We start from the raw sequence: 23,763 nt of genomic DNA, 5'->3' as shown, positions 1-23,763 counted from the left end.
TTTTTTTTTTTTTTTTTTTTTTCAATTTAGGCTTTTGCTATAGGGTGCATGATTCAGAGAAAGAGAGAGGAAAAGTAAGAAATCATTCCCACCATCCCAGGGGGGATGACCACACTGCAATCCCTCCTCCTCCATTCTCCTCTCAAGATTTTGGGCAAGCACACACATGCGCTCAGCATGATTTTCAAGGCGCCAGGTCTGGGGTTTGAACCACGTTTGGCCATGTGGGAACCCAGCATCTTAACCACTACACCACTTGCTGGTCCCTATTTTTTTTCTTTTTAAAATAATGTACACTGGGACCAGCAGTTTCCATAATGGCTATGTCGCTGGACTCCTATGTAGCCAACTGTGGTTCAAGTCTCGGAACTAGTAGCTAAAACTCACACCAGGAGCATGTGCATGTGTTCCCAAGATCCTGAGAGGAGAATGGAGGAGAAGAGATCGCAGTGGCCATCCCCCCTAGGGGGTGATTTCTCGCTTTCTGTCTCTCTGGTCTCTCTCGGTCTTTCTGGTGAGTGCACGTGCCCTACAGGAAAAACCTCTCCAAAAAGAAATAAAATTAAGTAAGCAAACAAACAAAAAAAGGAGAAACAAGAAGAAAAGGAAATCTGCCTTAAGGTTAATTTTACTTAAGAACCATTAATGTTCTTTTGAACAATATTATAAAAATAGTCATCACCACTGTTATCTATTGGGATGCCAGCATCTGTAATCAGCATTTCACATTTAACCCTCAGAGTAACCATATGTGGTGGCTATTTCTCCACTTTGCAAATGAGGACACTGAGGCACAGAGCAGTTATGTAACCTGTCTTAATTTGAACTCAGTTCTGACTTCAAAGCCTGTATTTAACCCGTAGAAGAAAAAGGATTTAAAATAGCTGTTAATTTGACCATAACTGTGAGAGGAATATATATAGAAACACCTTTTCAATCTTTACTTACCTGGGAGAGCCTCTGTAATAATTACAGTGCTCTTTTATTCCTTTACCCTAGTTACTGCCTATGATTAAATATTTAATTAGCCTATGCTATTGAGACTTGAGAGATTTAAAAACAAGTTATAGGTGACATCAGTGAAAATGATAAAATAAGGATATCTGAAAACTAACTCCTCCAAAAAAGCAACAACCAAAACAAAAAGGCAAAAACGGTCAGAGTAACATTTTCAGAACTCTGGAAATTTAGTCAAAAGTTTGCAGCAATTCAAGGAGTACTTATTCAAGAAACAATGGCTGGATCTCTGTAAGAATGGTGAGATCTGTGTTGTTTTAACTTGCCCTAGACTAGTCTTTACTCCTCTGCTCTGTGGTAGCCTTGAGGAATAGCCCATGCCCACAGCACAGAGGGAGCAGAAGGGAGCTGGTTCTCCTTCAAAGCCTCCTTCCCAGGGAACAGTAGTTATTTGACCTGTCTGCTGGTTCCCGGAAACACCTCCCTTGAAAGGCTTGTCTTTATTTGACCTCAGTGAGACCTGTCTAGGTCTAAAAGTCTTCCCAGAGGGAGTTTTTGGAGAACAATTACAGGCAAGCATTTTAACTTGGAAGCTGTGTGAAGCAATGAATAATAATAGTTGGGGGAAAATGAAATTCACAGGAAAAGCAGAGTAACATGATGCTCATAGGAACTTTGAAATACTCCCATGTATCCTTGGGAAACCAGAAGACCGTAAGACATAGTCCTGGGAATCTGGAAGGCCGTGTGTAGGGTTTGTGAACAAAGTCAAGGGAGATCTACGAAGTCCCTTGACTCTTGTGTCTAGTTACTCTTGAGGTTCTGCACGAGCAGAAAGTGAATGCTAACGCCACGCTGTGTGAACAAAGTCAAGGGAGATCTACGAAGTCCCTTGACTCTTGTGTCTAGTTACTCTTGAGGTTCTGCACGAGCAGAAAGTGAATGCTAAGGCAAGGCTGTAAACCTCCTGGCTGAGTGCTGAACTCACCCCCAACATGCACACAGAGCCCGGAGAGAAGCCCGGGAGAACTGATGGCTGCTGGTATTTAAGGAACTCTCCATCCAAATACTGCTGACCATGAAGTTAACCAAATCGAGACTTCAGTGGTGACCACACATGACAGAAACACAGACATTACAGAATTTAGTTCAGAAAAATCACTAAAGAAACAAGAACTTTTCTTTTTTGAGAGAGAGATTTTTTACTATAGGGCACGTGCACTCACTGGAGAGACAGAGAGACAGAAAGTGAGAAATCACCCCCCAGGAGGAATGGCCATGCCACAATCTCTTCTCCTCCATTTTCCTCTTGGGATTCTGGGTGAACATGTGCCTGGTGTGATTTTGAAACCAATGGGTACAGGATTCCAACCACGGTCAGAGCCATGTAAGAGTATAATCATTATTCTGTCCACGGGTCCAAAGAAACAGAACTATTCCAACAGGCAGCAATAACACCATATCCTGGAGAGGTATATGATTTGCATAAGTGCTACATTGTAGAATGTATAGTGTCCAACTTTTAACAAAAAATAGTGACCAAGAAAACAAACTATGGCCTATACACAGGAAGGGAAAATCATCAGAAACAGACCCTGAGGAAGCCCAGACATTGGACATACTAAACCAAGATTTAATTCAGTTATTCAAAATATATTCAGAGTAGGCCCAGTAGCCTAGTAGTTAAAGGAGCCAGATCCCACATGGCTGGCTATGGCTTGAATCCTGGTCTCAGTGGCTTGAAAAACACACTGGTTGCATGTGCATGTATGCTCAAAATCCTGACAGTACGAAGAAATGGAGGCGTAGAGATCGTAGCACGATTGTGCCCCACTGGGTGGTATTCTCCCCTCTCCTGCATCTCTCTGTCTTTATCTGGAGAGTGTACATACTCTCTAGGAATCAAAAATTAATAAAATATTTTCAAAATGTAAAGGAAACCATTTAGCTCTGTAGTCTAAAGAAGTAAAGGAAAATATAATAATGTCTCATCAAATAAAAAAATTGATGAAAAAGCAGAAATTTGAGAGGGCTAGCAGGTGATGGGGTGATTAGTGCACTGGACTCTCACATGGCCAAATGCAGTGTGAGTCCTGGACCTAGCATGCTTTCTGACTTTCCCTCTCTCTCTCTGGTGAACATACATGCCATATGCCAAATTAAAAATAGTAGTGGGACCAGCAGTTAGCGTAATGGCTATGTTGCTGATCTCCCATGTAGTTGACCAGGTTTGAATCTCAGACCCGGTGGCTTGAACTCACGTCAGGCACGTGTGCGTGTGTGTCCAAGATCCCGAGAGGAGAATGGAGGAGAAGAAACTGCAGCATAGCCATCTCCACTGGGGGGGTGACTTCTCACTTTCTGTGTTTCTCTGTCTTTCTGGCAAGTGCATGCGCCCTATAGCAAAAAAAAAAAAAACAAAAAAACAAACAAACAAACAAAGTAACAGTAGTAGTAAATAAGATTTTAAAATAACGTTGAAATTGGGGAAGGTGGCAGCAGGTGGCATGAAGGTTAGGATTATAGATCCCACACGGTTGACTTTGTGGTTTGAGTGCCAGACCTGGCAACTTGAAAATCATGCCAGGCACAAGTGTATGCATGCTCAACACTCCAAGAGGACGGGATTGCAGTGTGGCCATCTTCCCTGGGGGTTGATTTCTTACTTTCTCTCTCTCACTTTCTCTGGTAAGCATACATGCTTCCACAGAAAAAATACATCTAATAAAAATAAATAAAAAGTAGAAATTTTGAGAGCCAACCAGAAATTTTAGAGTTTAAAAGTATGGTAACTAAAGTGGAAAAGTCACAAGAAGCTTTGAAAGCTAGATTTAAGCAAGCAGAAGAAAAAAACTGGGAGGTTAAAGGCCAAATGAGATTGTTGAGTCTGAGGAACATAAAGAAAAAAGAATGAGGAAAGATGTGTAAGTTTCAGAGGACAGGCTGTGGGATTCCATAAAGCTTAATAATATACACATAACGGGAATCCCAGAAGAAGAGAGAGAAAGAAACAGAAAGAATATCTGAAGAAAGAATGGCTGAAACCTTTCCAAACTTCATGAAAATCATTAATCTACACATTCAAGAATCTCAAAGAAATCTCAATATGATAAAATCAAAGTGACCATACTAGACACATCATAATCAAACTATCAAAAGCCAAAGACAGAACACCTTGAAAGCGACAAGACAAAAGCAACACATCGTAGACAAGGCACTCTCAATAACATAAATGGCTGATTTTTTATCAGAAACACTACAGGCCAGAAGGCAATGAAGTGGCATTGTTTGAAGTGTTGAAGGAAAATAACCAAACCATCAACCAAGAATTCTATACCTGGTCAACTCTCCTTCAAAAATAAAGGAGCAATTAAGACATTCCTAGAGGGGCCAACTGGTGGCATGGTGGTTGAGATGGTGGACTCCCACATGGTCAGCCACAGTTTGAGTTCTCGACCTGATAATTTGTTCTCACTTTCCCTCTCTTTCTCTGTCTTTCTCTAGTGAGTGCATATGCCCTATAGGAAATTTTAAAATAGCAGTGATGTTATACAATTAAATAAATTATTTTTTAAAAAATACATTTGATACACCAAAACTGAGAGTTTTGTTGCTAGAAGTCATGCCCTAGAGAACACTAAAGAGAGTCCTTTAGATTGAATTGAAGGACACCAGAGAGTAACTTGAATCTACATGCAAAAATTAAAAAGCACCAGTAAATGTAACTACATAGGTGAGAATAAAAGACAGTATAGCCTCAGGTATGGTGGCACAGGACATAGGTGCCATTGTGTGAGGCTGGAACCACATGGGAAAAATCCCAGGTTTGGAACCTGGGTTGCCTTGAGTACACCAGGTACCTATGATCCTCCTAAGATTAAGAACAATGCAATGATGTCCTGTCTTCCACTTTTTGTTATTATTGTTAGAAGGTACAGGGCCAGTAGTTGACGTAGGAGTTATGTCGCTGGATTCCCATGTGGCCATGGTTTGAACCCCAGGCCCAGTGGCTTAAAAATCACACCAGGCACATGTGTGTGCATGCTCAAGATCTCAGAAGAAAGGAGAAGGGATGGCAGCATAGCCATCCCCCCCAGAGGGTGATTTCTCACTGTCCCTCTCACTGTCTCTGGTCTCTGTCTCTCTCTCTCTCTGTTGAACACATGACCCCTGAAGTAAAAGCCTCTAATAGAAAAAAAAAAAAAAAAAGGGACATGTTGGGACCAGCAGTTAGTGTAACAGCAATGTCACTGAACTCCCATGTAGTCGACCGCGGTTCGAGTCCTGGACCCGTGGCTTAAACTCACGCTGGGCGCATGTGCATGCGTGCCCCCAATCCCAAGAGAAGAATGGAGGGGAAGGGATTGCAGCGTGGCCATCCCCCCTGGGGGGTGATTTCTCGCTTTCTATCTCTCTGTCTCTCTCTGTCTTTCTGGTGAGCGCATGTGCCCTATAGCAAAAAACTCTCAAAAAAAAAAAAAAAGGGGGGGTTGGGGGGACATGCACTTGCCAAACAGAGACAAAGAGAGCAGGAGGCAAAAGCATCCCCACCACGGGGAATGGTAACACCTCTATCCCTTCCCAATCTCTTCTTCCTTTTGGGATTTAGGGCACACACGCACATACATCCAGCATGTTTCTCAAGTTGTCGGCTCTGGGACTCACACTGCAGAGTCAGCCATATGGGACTCGGTTGCTTTCACCAGCAGGCCATGGAGCCAGCCCTCCTCTTCTATTAAATATTATACTGGATATTCTAGCCAGGACAATTAGAAAAAAAAAATCCTTATTGGAAAGAAATAAGTACAAATATTCTATGTGCATATGACATGACCTTACATGTAGAAAATTACAAAGAATCCATACAAAGAAAAAACTATTAGTGCTAATAAATCGGTTCAACACTATAGGACAGAAAAGATCAACATGCAAAATTTAGCAGACAAACCTAAAACCTACACACTAACAGTGAGTACCCCAAAGATGACATTAAATAAACAACTCCATGTGTAATAGTGTAGAAAAGAATGAAACACTTAGAAATTAATCTGATCAAATAGATGCAAGACTTTACACTGACAACTACAAAACAGTATTGAAAGGAATAAAATATCTAGATAAGTGGTAAGATATTCTGAGTTCATGGACCAGAAGACAGTGCTGTTGAGACTCCTGAAATATTCAGACAAGAAGCCACGTTAAAGCCGAGGTGTGTCCTGGCCTGTTCAGGGAAGGTATACTCTAAACCCTATCTTCTAGTCTCCCAAAACATTCAGACAAGGTAGGGCAACCTCTGTCTACTGTCTCTGGCTGGCTTGATCTCTGTCTCACATTCTCTCTTTAAATTTTTAATTTTTAAAAAAAAATTTTCAACCAATTCTCCTCACCTTGGGCCTTTTCTTTCACTTGTTAATTTATGAAGTTATTTTAAAGCTGAGGTGTGTCCCGGCCTGTTTGTGCTAGCATGCTGCATGGTTTTCATTTTTTATGTGTAAAAAAATTTTTTCCCTCTTTTTGGGTAGTATTTTTCTAGTTTTTCTTTTTGCTTATTTTTTTCTTAACATTACTTTCCCACTCTAAGCTTCACTCTCCACAACTCAATGTCAACATAGGTCTAGGTGCACAATACTTTGAAAGTCACTGAAATCCTCAATGCTTACTGAACCTTCTGGTTTTTTGTTGTTGTTGTAGAGGTTTTTGCTATAGGGTATGTGCACTCGCCAGAAAGATAAAGAGAGACAGAGAAACAGAAAGTGAGAAATCACCCCCCAGGGGGGATGGCTACACTGTAATCCCTTCTCCTCCATTCTCCTCTCGGGATCTTGGGCACACACGCACACGCGCCCAGCGTGAATTTAAGCCACCGGGTCCAGGACTCGAACCACAGTCGACTACATGGGAGTCCAGCGACATAGCCATGACGCTAACTGCTGGTCCCATGAACCTTCTGCTTTAATGAAGAAATTTCTCTTTATAAATCTGAACTCAATCTTTCTGTGGATCCCACATTGCGAAGCAGAATGGAGGATATATTTTTGTCACAGAATGACCAGAAACAACTACAGGGAAACAAGAAGCATGAGAAATTAAGAAACTATCTCTCCCCTAACGGAAAAGAACAATCCCTCATCATCCACAGACTCTACAGTAGATCTCATGGAAACACCTGATAGAGAATTCAGAATAATCATAGTGACAAAACTAAACAAGATGCAAGAGCTAAGAGACAACAAACTCCATAAGATGCAGGAGAAAAGCGATGAGTTCCAGGAGGTGTCAAAGTTCTTCCATGATATGAAAAGGGAACTACACACCATAAAAAAGAATCAAATGGAGCAATTAGAGATGAAGGCTGCCATTCAGGAAATCAAAACCTCCCTTGAAAGTATTAAAAGCAGATTAGTCCATGCAGAAAATTGAACTTCGAATGTTGAAGGCAAAACTTCAGATCTAGAAAAACAACCAAAAAAACTGAAAATAACCCCCAAAAAACGAGAATACTATAGAAATACTAGACAGCATTAAGCACCCAAACATCTGGATATCGGTATCCCAGAAAGTGAAGAAACTGGGGACCAGCAGTTAGTGTAATAGCTATGTTGCTGGACTCCCATGTAGTCGACCATGGTTCGAGTCCCAGACCCAGTGGCTTAAACTCGCACCGGGCACGTGTGCGTGCGTGCCCAAGATCCCGAGAGAATGGAAGAGAAGGGATTGCAGCGTGGCCATCCCCACTGGGGGATAATTTCTCACTTTCTCTCTCTCTGTCTGGCGAGCGCACGCACCCTATAGCAAAAACCTCTCCAAAAAAATATAGTTTAAGAAACTTATAAGGGCATTGATAATCTATTCCATGAAATCTTGGGGAAAAAAACTTTCCAAATCTAGAGAGGCATTCAAATATCCAGACCCAAGAAATACAAAGGACCCCACATAGAATCAGCCCAAGATGATCTTCTCCAAGGCCCATCATAGCCAGACTGGCCAAATCTACAGACAAAGACAAGACACTAAATTTAGCATGAGAGAAACACCAAGTTACTTATAAAGGTTATCCATCCCAGACCCAGTGGCTTAAACTCACGCCAGGCGCGTGTGCGTGCGTGCCCAGGATCCCGAGAAGAAAATGGAGGAGAAGAGATGGTGGCGTGGCCATACCCCCGGGGGGGTGATTTCTCGCTTTCTGTCTCTCTGTCTCTCTCTGTCTGTTTGGTGAGCGCACGCACCCTATAGCAAAAACCTCTCCAAAAAAAGAAAAAACTGCATCTCATGCCAGGCCTGAAATGTTCCGAAGCTCACTTCTGTGATTAAATTACAACCAACATTTCTACAAAAAAAAAAAAAGACATAAGCCAAAGAAGAAGAAATATATTATTTCAGAACATTTATCATTTGGCAATGAGTTTAATTTATATACGATAAAACATAATTTTAGTACCTTTTCCATACACTACAGAAATCTCACTGTGGAAGACACTGGCTTACTTGCGTATTTACACATGTGGTACATTAGATCTGAAACAGTGAATGCTCAATAAATACTGGTGTTGAGTGATCTTGACTTTTTAAAACAGAATCTCACAACTTCAAGATGTCAACATTCTGGGCTGAATATTTCTTTGTTGTACAAGTCTGTCTTCTACATAGCAGGCTGTTTAGCCGCATCCCTGGCCTCTGCCTGCTAGGTGCAGTAGCACACCCAGAGCTGTGACAACCCAACATGTCTCCAGACATTGCCAAAAGTCACCCGGGTACCAAATCACACCAGCAGAGAACCACCGGTCTATAATGACTTACTCTGACCTGTGTAATAATTCTTACACTGATCTTTGTTAGAGATGAAGAGGATTTCTATGTAATTTTAGTAACTTCCTACAGGTAAAATTTTAATCATATTTTAGAGGTTTTTACTTAAGTTTCATAAAAATTTCAAGTATAATAAAGTTATAATGGTAACTTACACAAACTTCAAAAACGGTAGTGCCTCAAATGTACCTCTCTCAATCGACTATATTTTATTGCAGGATAAGTCTCAACGAAAAAAAGAGAAGGAAAATATTGCCTTGATTAGCTATTACATCTAATTAATAGAAATAACATAGAGTTTAGAACTGATAATGACTACATAGTTTTGCCTGAACTTGCATTTGAGCTTTTGAGAGCCCCTAACCCTACCTATACCTCTCCTAAGAGTCTCACATTATTGATCTTGATAAATGAAATATACAACTACAGATCTTGATAGGTTTAGGAGGTAATCATCTCCAAGGTCAGAAAAACAGACTAGATGACATTTTGTAGTCTCATCAAATTCTAGATTATGAGTTCAATGTTTTTCATCACTTATTTGATTTGTAATATTAAAAGAATTTTCTCGCATTTATGTACCTTCCTAGTTTGGTTCTCTTTTACTAAGTCATTCAATACCAGAAGATATAAAACATATCTTTCACTTCATTTGAAAGGAAATTACTCCTCTAGTTAATATATAACTTTGAACTAATTCAGAATCATACTTTGTATTGTATTAATAGGAAGACACTCTGGTTTAATACTGCCTTCATATTCCATGGAAGTAACTTCTTCAGTTTTAGTGGTGGGACAACAAAAAACAAGATGGAACTGGGTATTTTAAAATTTGAGAACACCCATCTTCACTGCAGTTGACACTTACTTCTATGGATTCCAGCCTGCTTGTCACTTTTGACCTGGAGGAAGGGTGTTTCTGTCCTCTGACAGTTGTCTCCATCTCTCCCTTTCTAATCCTTTCAGCACCATCACCAGATAGATGATCCCGAAGTGGTCATCAAGGACCAGCATCACCTGTGAACTTCTGAAGATGCAAATTTTTGACCCTCCTTCAGACCGACTAAATCAATTACTGTCCGGGCAGGGTCCAGAACCCAGTTCTAGAGAGCCTGTCAAGTGATGAGACTAATGACACAGAGGCTCGTTTGTCTTAGAGCCCTGCGAAGATAATGTGGTTCCCCATCATGGCTCCTTGGTTTGGCATTAAAAGCCCATATCTCACTCCAGTGTCTTACTTTCTACCCTTGTACTCTACAGGTATTCATGGCATCCTAAAAGACTTCCTGAAAGATGTTTTGCCCTTCTTCTTCTTTGCTTTGGCAAGCCTAGACTATTCTCACCAAGGTGTCTGATGATACCCGATGGCCCTTTGAGGTCCTGTTCAAACAGCATGGCTCTAGTAACATCCCCCGATCTCTCTCTGTGGAAGTCTTCCTCCTCTGTACTGCTCTAGAAATCATTTATACCTCAAAGTGCCCATATCAATCAGTTCTTTATAATAGTTATCTTTGTGTCTCATTTCTTCTAAGCATAAACTTTTGAAAGCATGGACTAGGTCTTGCTCACATGCACTGTCCACCATGTTTAAACCCAACACATGCACATACAAAGCTAACTAAAATATTAATAAAATAAACAAATAGTTGAGTGTCGAAAAAAAGAAGACAATGACTGTTTTAAATGAAATGCAGCTTTATTTCTTCATGGTCCCTCTCTGCCCCTCTGCTTTATGTGTTTGTTTCCCCTATGAGACCATGAGTTCCTAGGAGGATAAGAACCCTGTCTTACTCATCTTTGTGCCTCTAAAACTAGGCACAGTGCTTAGTGTATGCATGTATCCATGTGTGTGTGTATAGTTGTGTATATATGTGTGTGTATATATATACACACACAACTATACACACACACACATGGATATATGCATGATATATATACACACACCCATACACATTGACTGACATTTTTAAAAATAATGAGAATACATATGCTAGCATAAAATAATCAACTTATGTAACATTTCACAGAAGAAGTAATGAAGTACCCACTCTATTGAGCAGTTATTTAATTTTTCCTCCAAACTGTATGTGTCAGGTTTGGGAGGTCAGATGGCAGAAGTGCCCAAAAAGACCAGTGCAAATGTGGTCACTCCCAAGGCCTAGAAAAATGTTTTTTACTGTCATGTGTGGCTCTTTATACTCACTCCTCTTAAGACTTTTACATTTGAAAGAAAAACTCATTTGCTAAAGAACATCATTAATTCAATTAACATGGAGTAATGACATATATACTTTTGGACCCCATAGACAAAGGATAAGAATCAAGTTTCCATAGCAAAGAAACTTAGAGCATTCATTTCTTTTTCTAAAGAATTTATTTAGCTTTATTTATTTATTTAATTATTTAACCAGAGAGGGACAGTATGAGAGAGAAAGAGGGAAAGTGAGAAAGCAAGCCACCAGCTCCAAAAGTTGAACCATGGTCAGCCATGTGGGAGTCCAGCACCCTTAACCACCATGCCACCTGCTGGCCCCAGAGTATTCATTTCTGATAGCTTACTTAGCGTAAACATTTCTAAAACTTACCCATTATTTTAAACATTAATTTTTTAAATGAATATTAAGTTTATGCATTTATGTCTATTGTCTTGGTAGGATAATATTCTTGATCATGTTATTTATATAACTGTCTGCTTGGTTAATTATTTAATATTTAATTCATGTTAAATTATCCAAAAAATCAGGGTAATGGCATTCAAGTTAATAAAAATAGACCATATTTTTTTCCTTGAGGCAAAAATCTGAGGCTAATTCTTTTTTTCTGCTAAACCAACCTTTTCAACCTTTTTAAAAATGAAAGCAGGAAAATAAGCATTTTAAGTTTTGCAGAACACATTTGGTCTCTGTCACGTGTTCTTCATTTTTCTTTTACAGATCTTTAAAATGCAAAAATACTCTTTTTTTTTTGAGAGATTTTTTTCTTTAGGGTATGTGCATGCTCATGGGAGAGAGAGAAAGACAGAAAGCAAGAAATCATCCACACAGGAAGGATAGCCATACCACAAGCCTTCTCCATTGTCCTCTTGGGATTTGGGGCACACACACACACACACACACACACACACACATACACAAACACAAACACACACAAACATGTGCCCGACATAAATATCAATCTGCCAGGTCCAGGACTTGAACTGTGGTCAGCCACGTGAAAGTCCAGCACCTTAACCACCCTGCCACATTGTGGCCCCATAAAAACTATACTTAACTTACAGGATGTATGAAAAGTGATTTGGATTTGACCCATGACCCACAGACTAAATATAAATATAAGCAGATATATTAAATCCTATAAAACAAATTCATATATGTGCTAGTAATTGCTCAGATCTTACTACTACTTTCCCTCTATAAGTGAAGTCTTTTACTATCTATATCTTGCCTACATAACAAAAGAATCATATATACATGGGAGGTATTTAATGGTAGAGATGGACCAAAACTGTAAAAACTTGGGGAATTACATAATTTTATTATAGGAAGAAATCCTAGAGATAATCTAATTTGAAGCCCTTATTCATTTTCATTGATAATGTAACTAAAAACTCATAAATAAATAATGAGCTAACTTACAAATATTGGAGAGATAGTAGGCCTTCAAATGAATCCTTGTGTAATTCGGTCAATTCATTGTCACTGAGAATCCTAGAAAATGAAAAGGTAATTGCTGGATCAAAATACAATCTAACCACAACTTTTATTTGCAACACAAGACTAACTCCCGTGTATGGAGGAAACCTAGGTAGCGGTGCCACCTGAATACCCAAATTTTTACTTCATTTTAAGATGGTAATGTCTGTTCTCTCTCCTTCTTCTTTTTAAATTTGCCAGAAGGCACATGCACTCACCAGAAAGAGTGAGAGTGGGAAAGTGAGAAAGCATCCTCCATGGGGTAGGGTCGAAATTCCTTCTCCTCTGTTTCTCTCTCCTGGGAGTTTCGGGCATGCATACATACAAGCCCAGAGTGCTTTCCGAGCAGCCCCGCTGGGACTCTAACAGGGACATGCCTCGGGCTGATCCTATCTGCTCTTTCTAATTAAAACTTTTTCTCACATTCTCTTTCTTGTGTCCATCTCTGTCCTCCACTGCCCTCCAGCAGAGCTGCCACTTCCTCCTCTCTTCCCAAACTTCATTATAGAAGCCCCACATGGAACTATGTCAGGGCTGCAAGTGAAGCCATTTGATTTTTTTCTCCACAAAAGTTTTTTGAGAACTACAGTATGCATAAATTACACAGAGCACAAATGTTGTTTAATAATTATAAAGCAAATACTCATGTAGCACTCTCAAGTCAAGAAGGAACACTGTTAGCGTTCCAGAAGCCCCCAGCCAGTGTGCCTCCTTCTAATCACAACCCTCTCCCATCCCCTAGAGGGAACCACTGTCCCAACTTTATGGCAATTTCCTTGCTTTTTAAATGACCTACTATGTGAATGACATAATTTCATTTTGCTGCTTCTTGTACTTCATACGAGTGGTATCATACTATATGTATTCTTTTCTATCTTCTGTCAGTGAATATTCTGCTTGTAAATTCAGGATCTTACTGCAGACAGCTGAGGTCAGTGTAAGTCACTGCCTGTGTTATATACTCAATATGGAAGCCACTAGCTACATACGGCTACTGAGTATTGAGACTGGCTCATGTGACTAAGGAACTAATCTTGAATTTCAATCATTTTAATTATTTTTCCAACTTAAACAGTGATAGTCATATCCCTCAGGGGCCACCTCCCACCCCTTCCTGTTCTCAGATGAATCCATCTGCAACACAAATCCCAGCCTCACACTTCACCTCTCCCTGGAGCTGGAAAGTAGAAGCAGTAGAACTTCAAGTAGGAGGATGAATTACACTCTGGAGTGACCAAACATGAAAAAGTCAACTCCGTTAAGAACAAAAAACCTAAACATAGGATCTTAGAGCCAACAAATCATAATTAGCAGAGAAAGCACAAGAGGACTTTAAAGTAGCAGAATCAATATCCTCAGATGTAAGCAGACAGTACACCCATGAAAACAATGAACTAAAGATTATATAGAAAAGTGTTCTCATTAATAATGATAACAAGGGACTAGCAGTTGGCATAATGGCTATGTTGCTGAACTCCCATGTAGTCGACAGCAGTTCGAGTCTCAGACCCAGAGGCTTAAACTCAGGCGAGGCACATGTGCATGCGTGCCCAGGATCCTGAAAAGAGAATGGAGGAGAGGGGATTGCAGTGGCCATCGTCCCTGGGGGGTGATTTCTCACTTTACGTTGCTCTGTCTCTCTCTCTCTGAAGAGCTATCGCACCCTATAGTAAGAACCTCTCCAAAAAAAAATTAATAATAATGATAACAACAAAAAACTCACCTCCTCTCTCTTTCACTCCAGCACATAAACCCTCCAGCAAATTTTTGAAAAAGGAATATCTGTCTTTTCCCCACAACCCGTTAAGAATCTCATAAATGCAATGGACCCTTTTCCTTCCCAAACTGCACTTTTTGAATACACAAAAAATGTGTATGCAGGGCCCTGTTACTGGGTCATTAGGGGACCCATATCCCTCATGGTTGACCACATGGTGTAAAACCCAGCTCTGGTGACTTGAAAAATATACCTGCTGCATGTGCATGTGTGTCCCCAAATTCTAATACAATACACAAATGAAAGAGAAGGGATTGTGGAATGACCATGTCCTGTTGAGAGGTACTTTCCTACTCTCCCTCTATCTCTCTCTCTGATAAGCATATGCACTCTCTAGCAAGTTAAAAAAATGCGTATGCAATTTCCATTTGTGGATCACCCTTTTAGAGCAAAAGTCTGTGCAAAGAATGAATTGAAATCAGGTGGCCAAACTTGGTTGGGAAATCAATAAAATTACATCTCTATTTTTATAAAAATTTAGGTAACAAATCAAAAATATTTTTTGGCTTGGGGAATATTTGGAGATAGGCATCACAGATATATTCATATCATATTTTTGTTGTAGCAACCTCAAAATATATTTATTCTCATCACTACTTTGAAATTACAATTTACCATACCTACATTCTTCCTTTTTTTTTTTTTTAGGGAGTGATTTTTTGCTATAAGACACATGTGCTCACTGGAAAGACAGACAGAGACAGAAAGCGAAGATTCACCCCTAGAGAGGACAACCATGCCAAAATCCCTTGTCCTCCATTCTGCTCTTGGGATTTTGGACACACATACACAAGCACCTGGCGTGAGTTTTGAGCCACGGATCTGGGACTCAAACCATGGTCGATTACACGGGAGTCCAGTGACATAAACATTACCCCATCTGCTGATCCTGCAAAAATCTCTCCTTAAGAAAAAATGGGGACCAGTAAAGGGCATAATGGTTAAGTCACTGGATTCCCACATAGTTGACAGATTTGAGTCCTGGACTTGGCGGTAAAGCTCACGCCGGGGGCTTGTAAGTGAATTCCCAAAATCCCAAGAGGAGAATGGAGGAGAAGAGATTGCAGCGAGGCTGGCCCCCCAGGGTGATTTCTCACTTTATGTCTGAATCTGTCTGTGCATGCACCTTACAGCAAAAATCTCTCTCTGAAAAAAAATATATTCCAATAATATATGCTTTTGCAGATTACCAGAAAGATACAGCCAAAAAAAAAAAAGGGAGAGAAACTCTGTCTATGCTGCAGTCACTTCTCCATGCTCTGGGGATTTGGGGGGGCACACATGCACACGTGCTAAGTGTGATTTTCAAGCTACTGAACCTGGGACCCTTCCTGCACGCACAGTTGGCCATGTGAGATCTAGCTGCTTGACCACTATTAACACTGGCTGGCTCTATTTCAGTTTTACACATGAAGAACACAATTATATATTGCTGTATAATAGAAAATACATTTAAATAGTCTTATTTTGAAAAGCATCCACAAATTTAATTTTTAAAATGATCACAGATTGCAATCAATAAAGGTTGATGTAGAATATGCAGGCAGTTGATACGAAAGGGGAAATACTATTTCATACAAATATTGACTTCAAGGGGTTGGCAGATGGCATTGTGGTTAAGGCACTGGACTCCCACATGGCCAACCATGGTTTAAGTCCTGGACCTGGAGGCTTTTTCTCTTTTGTCAAGTTAAAAAATAACAATAATAAAATAAAATGTAAAAAAAGGTTTCTTCCCTAATATATATACACACACACATACATACATACACACATACATCTGGACAAAGATGGCTCTTACAATGCAGTATTTTTTTTCTATAAGAATATACTCACAGTTTTTCAGTCCAATGGTATGAATTCCATACATTTTTATCAATGTAGAAAATAGTTTCCTTGGAAATTTCTGTGAAGAAACACAATTAATATTCTTGAATAGGTAGGAAAAGAATGAACAGGATAAAGATTCATAAAGAATCATGACAATCATATAGGAGACAGTCAAGTACAGAAAATAATGCCAGCTTTCTAATTTCCAGAGATCTCAACTTCCCAGTTTAGATCATTCATAAAGTAATAATGTGGGGGACTGGCAGGTGGCATAGTGGTTAAAGTGCTGGACTCCCAGAGACCAACCATGGTTTAAGGCCCAGACCCAGTGTCTTGCTTTCTCACTTTCCCTTTATGCCTCTCTCTGATCAAATTAAAAAATAACCATGACAACAAAAACTAAATAAAAAAAGAAATAATGTGGGGCCACTGTCACAAATGATGAGCTAGCTATCTCCCTGGAAACTAAACTTACTATCTTTCCTAACTAAACTTACTATCTTTCCTACCTCTTGGATAATGTCAGTTACTTAGAATTAAATTATTTTACTCCCAAATCATTATGTGTCTAAATTGTCTACTTTATAAACCAATAAGAAAATGATCAATAATTCAACAGAGAAATGGGCAAAATTTGATTATCAGCAAAGAAAACCTCTATGCCAGGTAACTCCAAAGCTTTGGCTAAGTGCCCTCTGTTGAAGTCAACTATGAGAAGTATATATAAAGTTGGGACCAGCAGATGGCACAGTGGTTACATTGCTGGACTCCCACATGGCCAACTATGGTTCGAGTCCTAGACCCAGTGGCTTGAAAACCATGCTGGATGTTTGGACCAGCAAATAGCATAATGGTTACCTCACTGGACTCTCACATGGTTGCAGCAGTTTAAGTTCTGGTCCCAGCAGCTTAAAACACACGCTGAGCATGTGTGCATGCATGCCCAAGATCCCAAGTGGATAATGTAGCAGAAGACTGTGGCCTAGCCATCCCCCCAAGGGGGAGATTTCTCGCTTTCTGTTTCTCTGACTCGCTCTGTCTCTCTGGCAAGCACATGCGCCCTATAGCAAAAATCTCTCTTGGAAAAAAAGAAAAGAAGAAAATCATGCTGGACACACTGGGTAAAATTAACGTATTATCTCATTAGAAAAAATGCAAAGGACAGAGATCGGAAGGACACACACAAATAGTAATGGGTTATCTTACAGGTGGCAGGGCTTGAAAACTTTCAATGGCTCTTCCTAGCTCATTGTATAACTTTCAAACCTCTGTAGTTGATATGCAAGGTTTTCATAATCGTATCTTATACAGCTCCCCAACCCAATTATTTGGAGCCATACTGATCTACCTAATCCTGATTATTCCTGTGGCCACGGCCTTGCCTAGGCTGTTCTCCCAATTCTTTTTAATTTAACAAATGATAGACACTCTTTTTTATTTATTTATTTATTTTTTTTAATTTTAGGTTTTGACATAGGGCACGTGTTTGCTGGAGAAAGAAAGAGATGGTGAGAGGGGAAGTGAGAAATCACCTCTTCGGGGGATGGCAATCCTTCTCCATTCTCCTCCAGGGATTTTGCGCCCACAAACAAACACAAACACGTGTGCAAGTATGATTTACAAGTCATCAAGTCTGGGACTCAAACCGTGGCTAGCAATGTGGGAGTCTAGCATCTTAACAACCTTACCACCGACTGGCCCCAAAGGCACTTTTTAAAGCCCAGGTAAAAGTTTAGCTTATCCAGCTTTCCCTGACCACCACATTGCAATCCTTACAGATTCTGAGGAGTTACAGCGCCCATGGTCTACATCCATTTTTACTTAATAATGTATCACCCCTCTCCCCTTTATATGCCTACTCTCCTTTTCACTCCTATCATCTTCATGTTCTAGAGACAGTGTCATAATTCTGTGGCTCTCAGTACTTATCTCTGGACACAAAGTGGGTGCTAGAACACCAGGGACAAAGATGAGCTCTGGATATAACTGAGGGACTGAATAATAACAATATTGATAGCTAACATTCATGTGTAAGCAGACGGTGATATACGTATTACATATATTCACTCTTTAAAGGTCACAACAATCCTATGGAATGGTAACTACCATAATCCCCATTTTATCAACAAGGAAATTGAGTCAGAGTTAAATAACTTGCCCAAAGTCACAAAACTAATAAAGGACATGCATGGGTTCCAACTCCTGGAGGCAATTTGAGTCCAGAACCCACTCTTAACCCCTTTGTGGTATTATCACTAATGAGATGGGGAGAGGGAGAAGCTGCTGTAAAGCTAAAATGGGAGAAGAACAGAGGTTGTTAAGCAACAATATCATGGGGCTAAATAAAAATGCAGGAAGACTAAGGGCAATCACAGGAAATAGACTAGAAGGGGCATAGTGGTAACAAGAATGAAGATAAAGAAAAGTTGACAAGCAAAAGGTAAAAACAGAAAGTCAGTCAACATAGGTTTGGGAGAGGAGGAAGGGCCAGGAAGACATAGAGGAAATTGCTGCCAGGTCAGGCAGGATGAGAACAAATGTGGAAAGGTGATACTTACAAGACGGTGAAGGTGTCATTGTGAATGCTGGGGTCTGGCACAGGCACTTGCTGGAGCTTCTGCTTTGAGTTGAGACCCACACATGACAATGTCTCATTTATGCAGCTACAGAGATCACACAGGTTGCCATTCACAGTGGTGATCAGTTCTGGTTGCACATTTAAATCCATTTGAGAAGTCATCATCAGAGTTTCTGAAGACAGACTGACTCAGAAGACTGTGGTGGCTGATTTATGGTAATTTCCAGATTCAAAGGTTGAGGTGTGTCTTGAGGTAGGGTTGGACGCTGAGTCTGAACCTGGTGTAGATATGGACCTACAGTCTTTGACAGGGTTGCAGGATGTTTAATCCCTGCAGTTATGGTAACCACTATGTCCAATGGTTAAACTGTGGGTTCTTGACTTATGGTAAGCATCAGATACAAAGGCTGAAATCCAACACTAGGCAGTGTTGGAGATTGAGTTTGATGACCTGGTGTTGGAACTGTCATCTCATAAGATGCTGGACTTTCAGCTGCAACCACCTTACGTGGCTCTGAAAGTTGAGTTGGGGCCATTTGCTTGACTAGAGCAGATTCCACCCTATTAAGTGGCTTTGTAGGAGGAGCTGTGTCCTCCTGCTGGATTGGAAGTGGTTCCATCTCCTCAGAGAGCTTTGGAGGTAGAGATGGGCCCCTCTGCTGATCAAGAGAATGTTCTACCATCATACGAGTCTCTGGAGACTGAACAGGGGCCACTTGCTTGACTGAAGAGGGTTTTAGCTCATTAGGGGGCTTTAGAAGCTGAGGAGGAGCCTCTTGAAAGGCCGAAGAAGGCTCTGCCAACAGGTCTGGAGAAGGTTCTACCTTCTTAACAGCATCTGGAGTCTGAGCTATGGCATCTTGATGGGCTGGAGAAGATTTAAATTTTATATGGGGTTCTTGAGACTGGGAAAGAGGATTAGACTGGGTTGGAGAAAATGCAACCTCCCCAGTGGCAATTAGAGGCTGAATAAGGTCTTCCTGCTGGACTGGAGAATATTCAACCTCCGTAGTGGGTTCTGGAGTTACCAGCCCCAGTGCCACATGTTTAACTTTGGTGTTAGGCACCATGGGATCCTGAGTTTTACACAAAGGTAGAGGTAAAAATGTTATCTCATCACTCAGCAAAGGATAATCGGTATATTCCACAGGAGACGCTGGAAGCTGAACTGGGGCCTCCTGATGACTTTCAAAGGGCTTGACATCAGTGGCCTGTGAATTTTGGATTGCAGCTTCAAGCTCTGCTAGCAAAATTCTGATTACAGAAGGTTCAACCTCCTCAGGTGTCTGTGATTGCTCAGCTGTGGCCTCTTGCTGGGCTGTGGACAGTTTTTCATCCCTAGCAGGTTCTGGAGATTGAGTGACAGCCTCCTGTTGAACTGGAAAAGGTTCAAGTGCCTTGGGAGGTTCTGTAGCCAGAGTTGGGACCTCATGCTGGGTTTCATAAAGTTGCTCATTAGTAATTGGCACTAAAGCCTGAGATGCAGCCTTGTGGTGGATTGAAGAAGTTCCCACACCAGCAGGTTGTATTATGGTAAACTCCAGACCCGCAGGTTTAAGGACATTCGGCAAGACTGAATAATGATCTTGACTGTGACCTGGAGGTATAACTATGGTTTATTATTCTGTGGAGACTGAGATGAGGCCTGCTGCAGGTCTGAAGTTTCAGCCTCCTCAGCCAGCTGCTCCTGTTCAGACAGAGATTCAGCATCCAGAGGAAGGTCTGGAAACTGAGCTGGGGCCTCCTCGTGGATTGCAGCTTCCACCCCCTCAGGGCCCTCTGCAGGCTGAGCTGGGGCCTGCTCCTGGTTTGGAGTAGGTTCAACCCCCTTTCCTGCCTCTCTAGGTATCACAAAATCCTGAGCCACAGGTTTTTGACACTGGGCAAGTGACACTGGGCAAGTGCAAGTGCTGAGCTTCATTCAGACCCAGAGATGGAACTGAGGGCTGAGCTGCATCATCTTCAGCAGCAAGTGGTTCCTGAGCTGGGGCTTCCCGCTAGGTTGAAGGTTCAACCTCTTTAAGGGGCTGTGGAGGTGGAGCTGGCGCCTCTTTCTGGGGTGAAGAGATCTGCTCCTCCTCAGAATTTTGAGTCTTGGTTTCTAGATGGAATTGTGAAGTTTCAACTTGCTCAGATGACTCTGGAGACTCATCTGAGTCCACCTGTAATAAGGTAGGTCTTTGATGCGGAGGTACGGATACAAATTGGTCTGGAGCTCCAACCACAACCTTTCCAACCACAACCTTGGCAAAGCAACGATGCTGAGTCAGACATTTTTTCAGATTCGAGGATGAAACAAACTTTGCTGTTTCTGTGCTCTGACTATCCAGAGACAGAACAGGTATTTCAAACCACTGGTGATCTGCATCCTGATGTTGGTTCTGACCCCAGTCTATTATTGGAACCACCTCTGGGAGCCTTTCTTGCCGGGTGAATTTGTCATGAAGTTCCTAATGTGGAACCGCAAACTGATCTGGCTCTGGGAACAGCTCTTGAGCTGAATCCATGTCCACGAATGGAGCCAAAGTTTCACCTAACTCCTGAGGAAGATCTGGTGGGGCTGATATCTGAGCAGGAACAGAAGGCCCCAGGTACTCTAATTCCGCATGGTCTGCCAAATGTATAAGATGATGGGGTGATTTGGCTGGATGATGGGAGGGGTGAAAAGACCAGGACTCAAGACATCATGGGTCCGGGGCTTGGGCTCAGTCTGAAGGCTGTCCCCCTTGGACTAGCAAACACAATGGTTGTAATTCGAGGAACTGCCATGTCTAGAGGGATAACGTGAACATGACCATGGAAGGCTTTGAGCACAGTGATCCAAGCCAGCAGGATGCCTGAGTCATTATGGCAGGCTCTGCCAACACAGGCAACAGCCCTTAGCAACCATGCGCCTAACCAGCACTGCCCTGCCCCGCCCTTTGTTATGAGGCCTTCACAAGCACCCCTTACTTAGCTACAACAGAGTTCTGTTCCTAGGTCATTAAGTGTTACTGGTTAATAAGCAAAGTGGTTAAAGGCAGATGTCTTGAGGTGTGTGGTGGCACCACAAAGAATGTATTTTACAATAGATATCATTAGACCCCATATTAGAACATTATAATTCTATCCATACAAAAAGCATACATTAGATAAGAACCAGATAATTACAAGACATACTATAACACACTAATATAAATCTGGCATAACCCTTCTTATTCTGAATAATGAAAAGGTCCAAAAAAAGAAAAAAAATTATAATAATGATGTACCAAAAAGTTAGTCATTCAGATCAGTAGGTACAAATTTAAAAACAAAATGTGTAGTCTTGTGTGGCTGTGAACATTTTGCATACTGAATCCTTACAGACTGCAGGAATGAAACAAATACTGAGAAAGGGGATTTCCAATGCTGGAGAATTGTTCATAAGTCCAAGCAGCTGCAAAAGAGGTAGGTCATTAAGTGAGGAGCAGCTGAGTTTATGCAACATTTATTAAGCTGGGGCCCTGAAGGGCTTCGAGTCACATAGACTAAGAAAGGGGGTTCCCAGTGCTAGAAAACTGGTCTTAAGTCAGGACAGCTGTAAAAGAGGTAAGTCATCAAGTGAGGACTCGCTGTTTTGTTTTGTTTTTTTTGTTTTTTTTTTTAGAGGTTTTTACTATAGGGCACATGCGCTCGCCAGACAGAAAGAGACAGAGAGACAGAAAGTGAGAAATCACCCCTCAGGGGGGATGGCCACGCCGCAATCCCTTCTCCTCCATTCTCTTCTCGGGATCCTGGGGACACATGCACATGCGCCCAGCGTGAGTTTCAAGCCACTGGGTCCGGGACACGAACCACGGTTGACTACATGGGAGTCCAGCAACATAGCCATTACACTAACTGCTGGTCCCAGGACTGGCTGGTTTTTATGTAACCTTTACTAAGCTGGGGCCCTGATAGTCTTTGTGCCACCAGGGTGAGCCTTTTCCCAGGCTTTCCCTCTCCATTCTCCCTTCAGATGTGACAGATGTCCCCTGACCCTTCCATAGTGAGACAAGAGTTGGGCCGCAGACCCTGTTGGAATGGGGAGCACCAGATCTTCCTAAGGAAATCGCAGGGCCTGGCTTCTCAGACCTTCTGAAGTGCTGGTCTGGTTCTGGTAGCCTGAACTCTTCCTACTCCAAGGCGAAATCTGAAAGATAGTCTTCCTCCTCTTGGCTGTACTGCTCCCACGAAAAGCAACTGACCTGAAAAATAGGTGTCACATGCAGGGGGAGGGGGAGGCAGAAGCTCACACCTTCCAGTTACTCATTCCAAAATGCTGCCATTTCCTCTAAACCTCAGGATCCTTTGTTCCATGTTTGAGAATGCATTCATCACTCTATTAGGAAGGGGCTACCATAGAATCAACAGTGACTCCAAAATTTCTGTAGGAGCACTTTTGGGGTGGGCATTTCAGTCTTAATAGAGAGGGCTTGAATCCAAATAAATAGCCCTTCACACCAGGATGGGGAACCTCCCAACATGACACAACGATCTAGAAGGAATGACACTGCTTTTCACAGGTCTACCCTGTGTGCACACAGGAGCAGACATTTATGATGTTAAATCAGTGTATAATTCTCTGAAAATACTACTATAACTAGAACTCAGCTGGCATCCTTCACAGCCCTTGTATAATCTATTTTATTACTTGTTTATTATCTGGCACGTAAACCTCCACCATGTAGACACCAAGGAGGGCCTTCATCTTCTGTTTTCAGTACCTAGCACATGACTCGGCACAAAGTAACATTGTGTTTTGCCATAGGGCATGCCCACTCTCCAGAGAGAGACAAAGAGAAAGAGAGTGAGATTGGCATGGCCAATCCTTTCTCCATTCTCCTGGGATTTTGGGCATGCACACACAAGCACCCAGCATGATTTTCAAGCCACCAGGACTCCTGCCACAGTCAGCTATGTGGGAATCCAGTACCTTAACCACCACACCACCTGCTGGTCCCAAAGTAACAGTTGTTAAATGGAACTGATTCCAAGAATGCCTGACCCAGCAATGGATTTGTTGTTAAATCAGTACTGACATTTCACAGGAAGCTAGACTTCTTAAAGTTTGAAGCTTCCTTGACTGGTTTTATTTAAATTGAATAAATGGATATGTTTCA

General features: G+C 41.5%; 2 protein-coding genes across 2 annotated transcripts in view; both read right to left on the bottom strand.

Annotated features, from left to right (window-relative positions):
• Positions 1–20,856, bottom strand: part of LOC102480622 (leucine-rich repeat-containing protein 37B) — a 29,148-nt gene extending 8,292 nt beyond the window's left edge. Inside the window, 4 exon segments of the mRNA XM_014591841.2 lie at positions 12,399–12,470; positions 16,069–16,116; positions 16,118–16,138; positions 18,621–20,856. Coding sequence (XP_014447327.1) covers positions 12,399–12,470; positions 16,069–16,116; positions 16,118–16,138; positions 18,621–18,805 — 326 coding nt within the window. The 5' untranslated portion in view covers positions 18,806–20,856.
• A 1,620-nt stretch (positions 20,857–22,476) lies between these two features.
• RDM1 (RAD52 motif containing 1) overlaps positions 22,477–23,763 on the bottom strand; it is a 25,852-nt gene continuing 24,565 nt past the window's right edge. Inside the window, exon 7 of the mRNA XM_006159115.2 lies at positions 22,477–22,848. Within this exon, the coding sequence (XP_006159177.2) occupies positions 22,777–22,848 (72 nt within the window). The 3' untranslated portion in view covers positions 22,477–22,776. The remainder of the gene's footprint in view (positions 22,849–23,763) is intronic.

The sequence above is a fragment of the Tupaia chinensis genome, unplaced genomic scaffold, assembly GCF_000334495.1.
Source record: "Tupaia chinensis unplaced genomic scaffold, TupChi_1.0 Scaffold000624_1, whole genome shotgun sequence".
NCBI classification, from domain to species: domain Eukaryota; kingdom Metazoa; phylum Chordata; class Mammalia; order Scandentia; family Tupaiidae; genus Tupaia; species Tupaia belangeri.
Note: the sequence above shows the minus strand (reverse complement) of the source record. Positions and strands in the feature narration are given on the sequence as shown.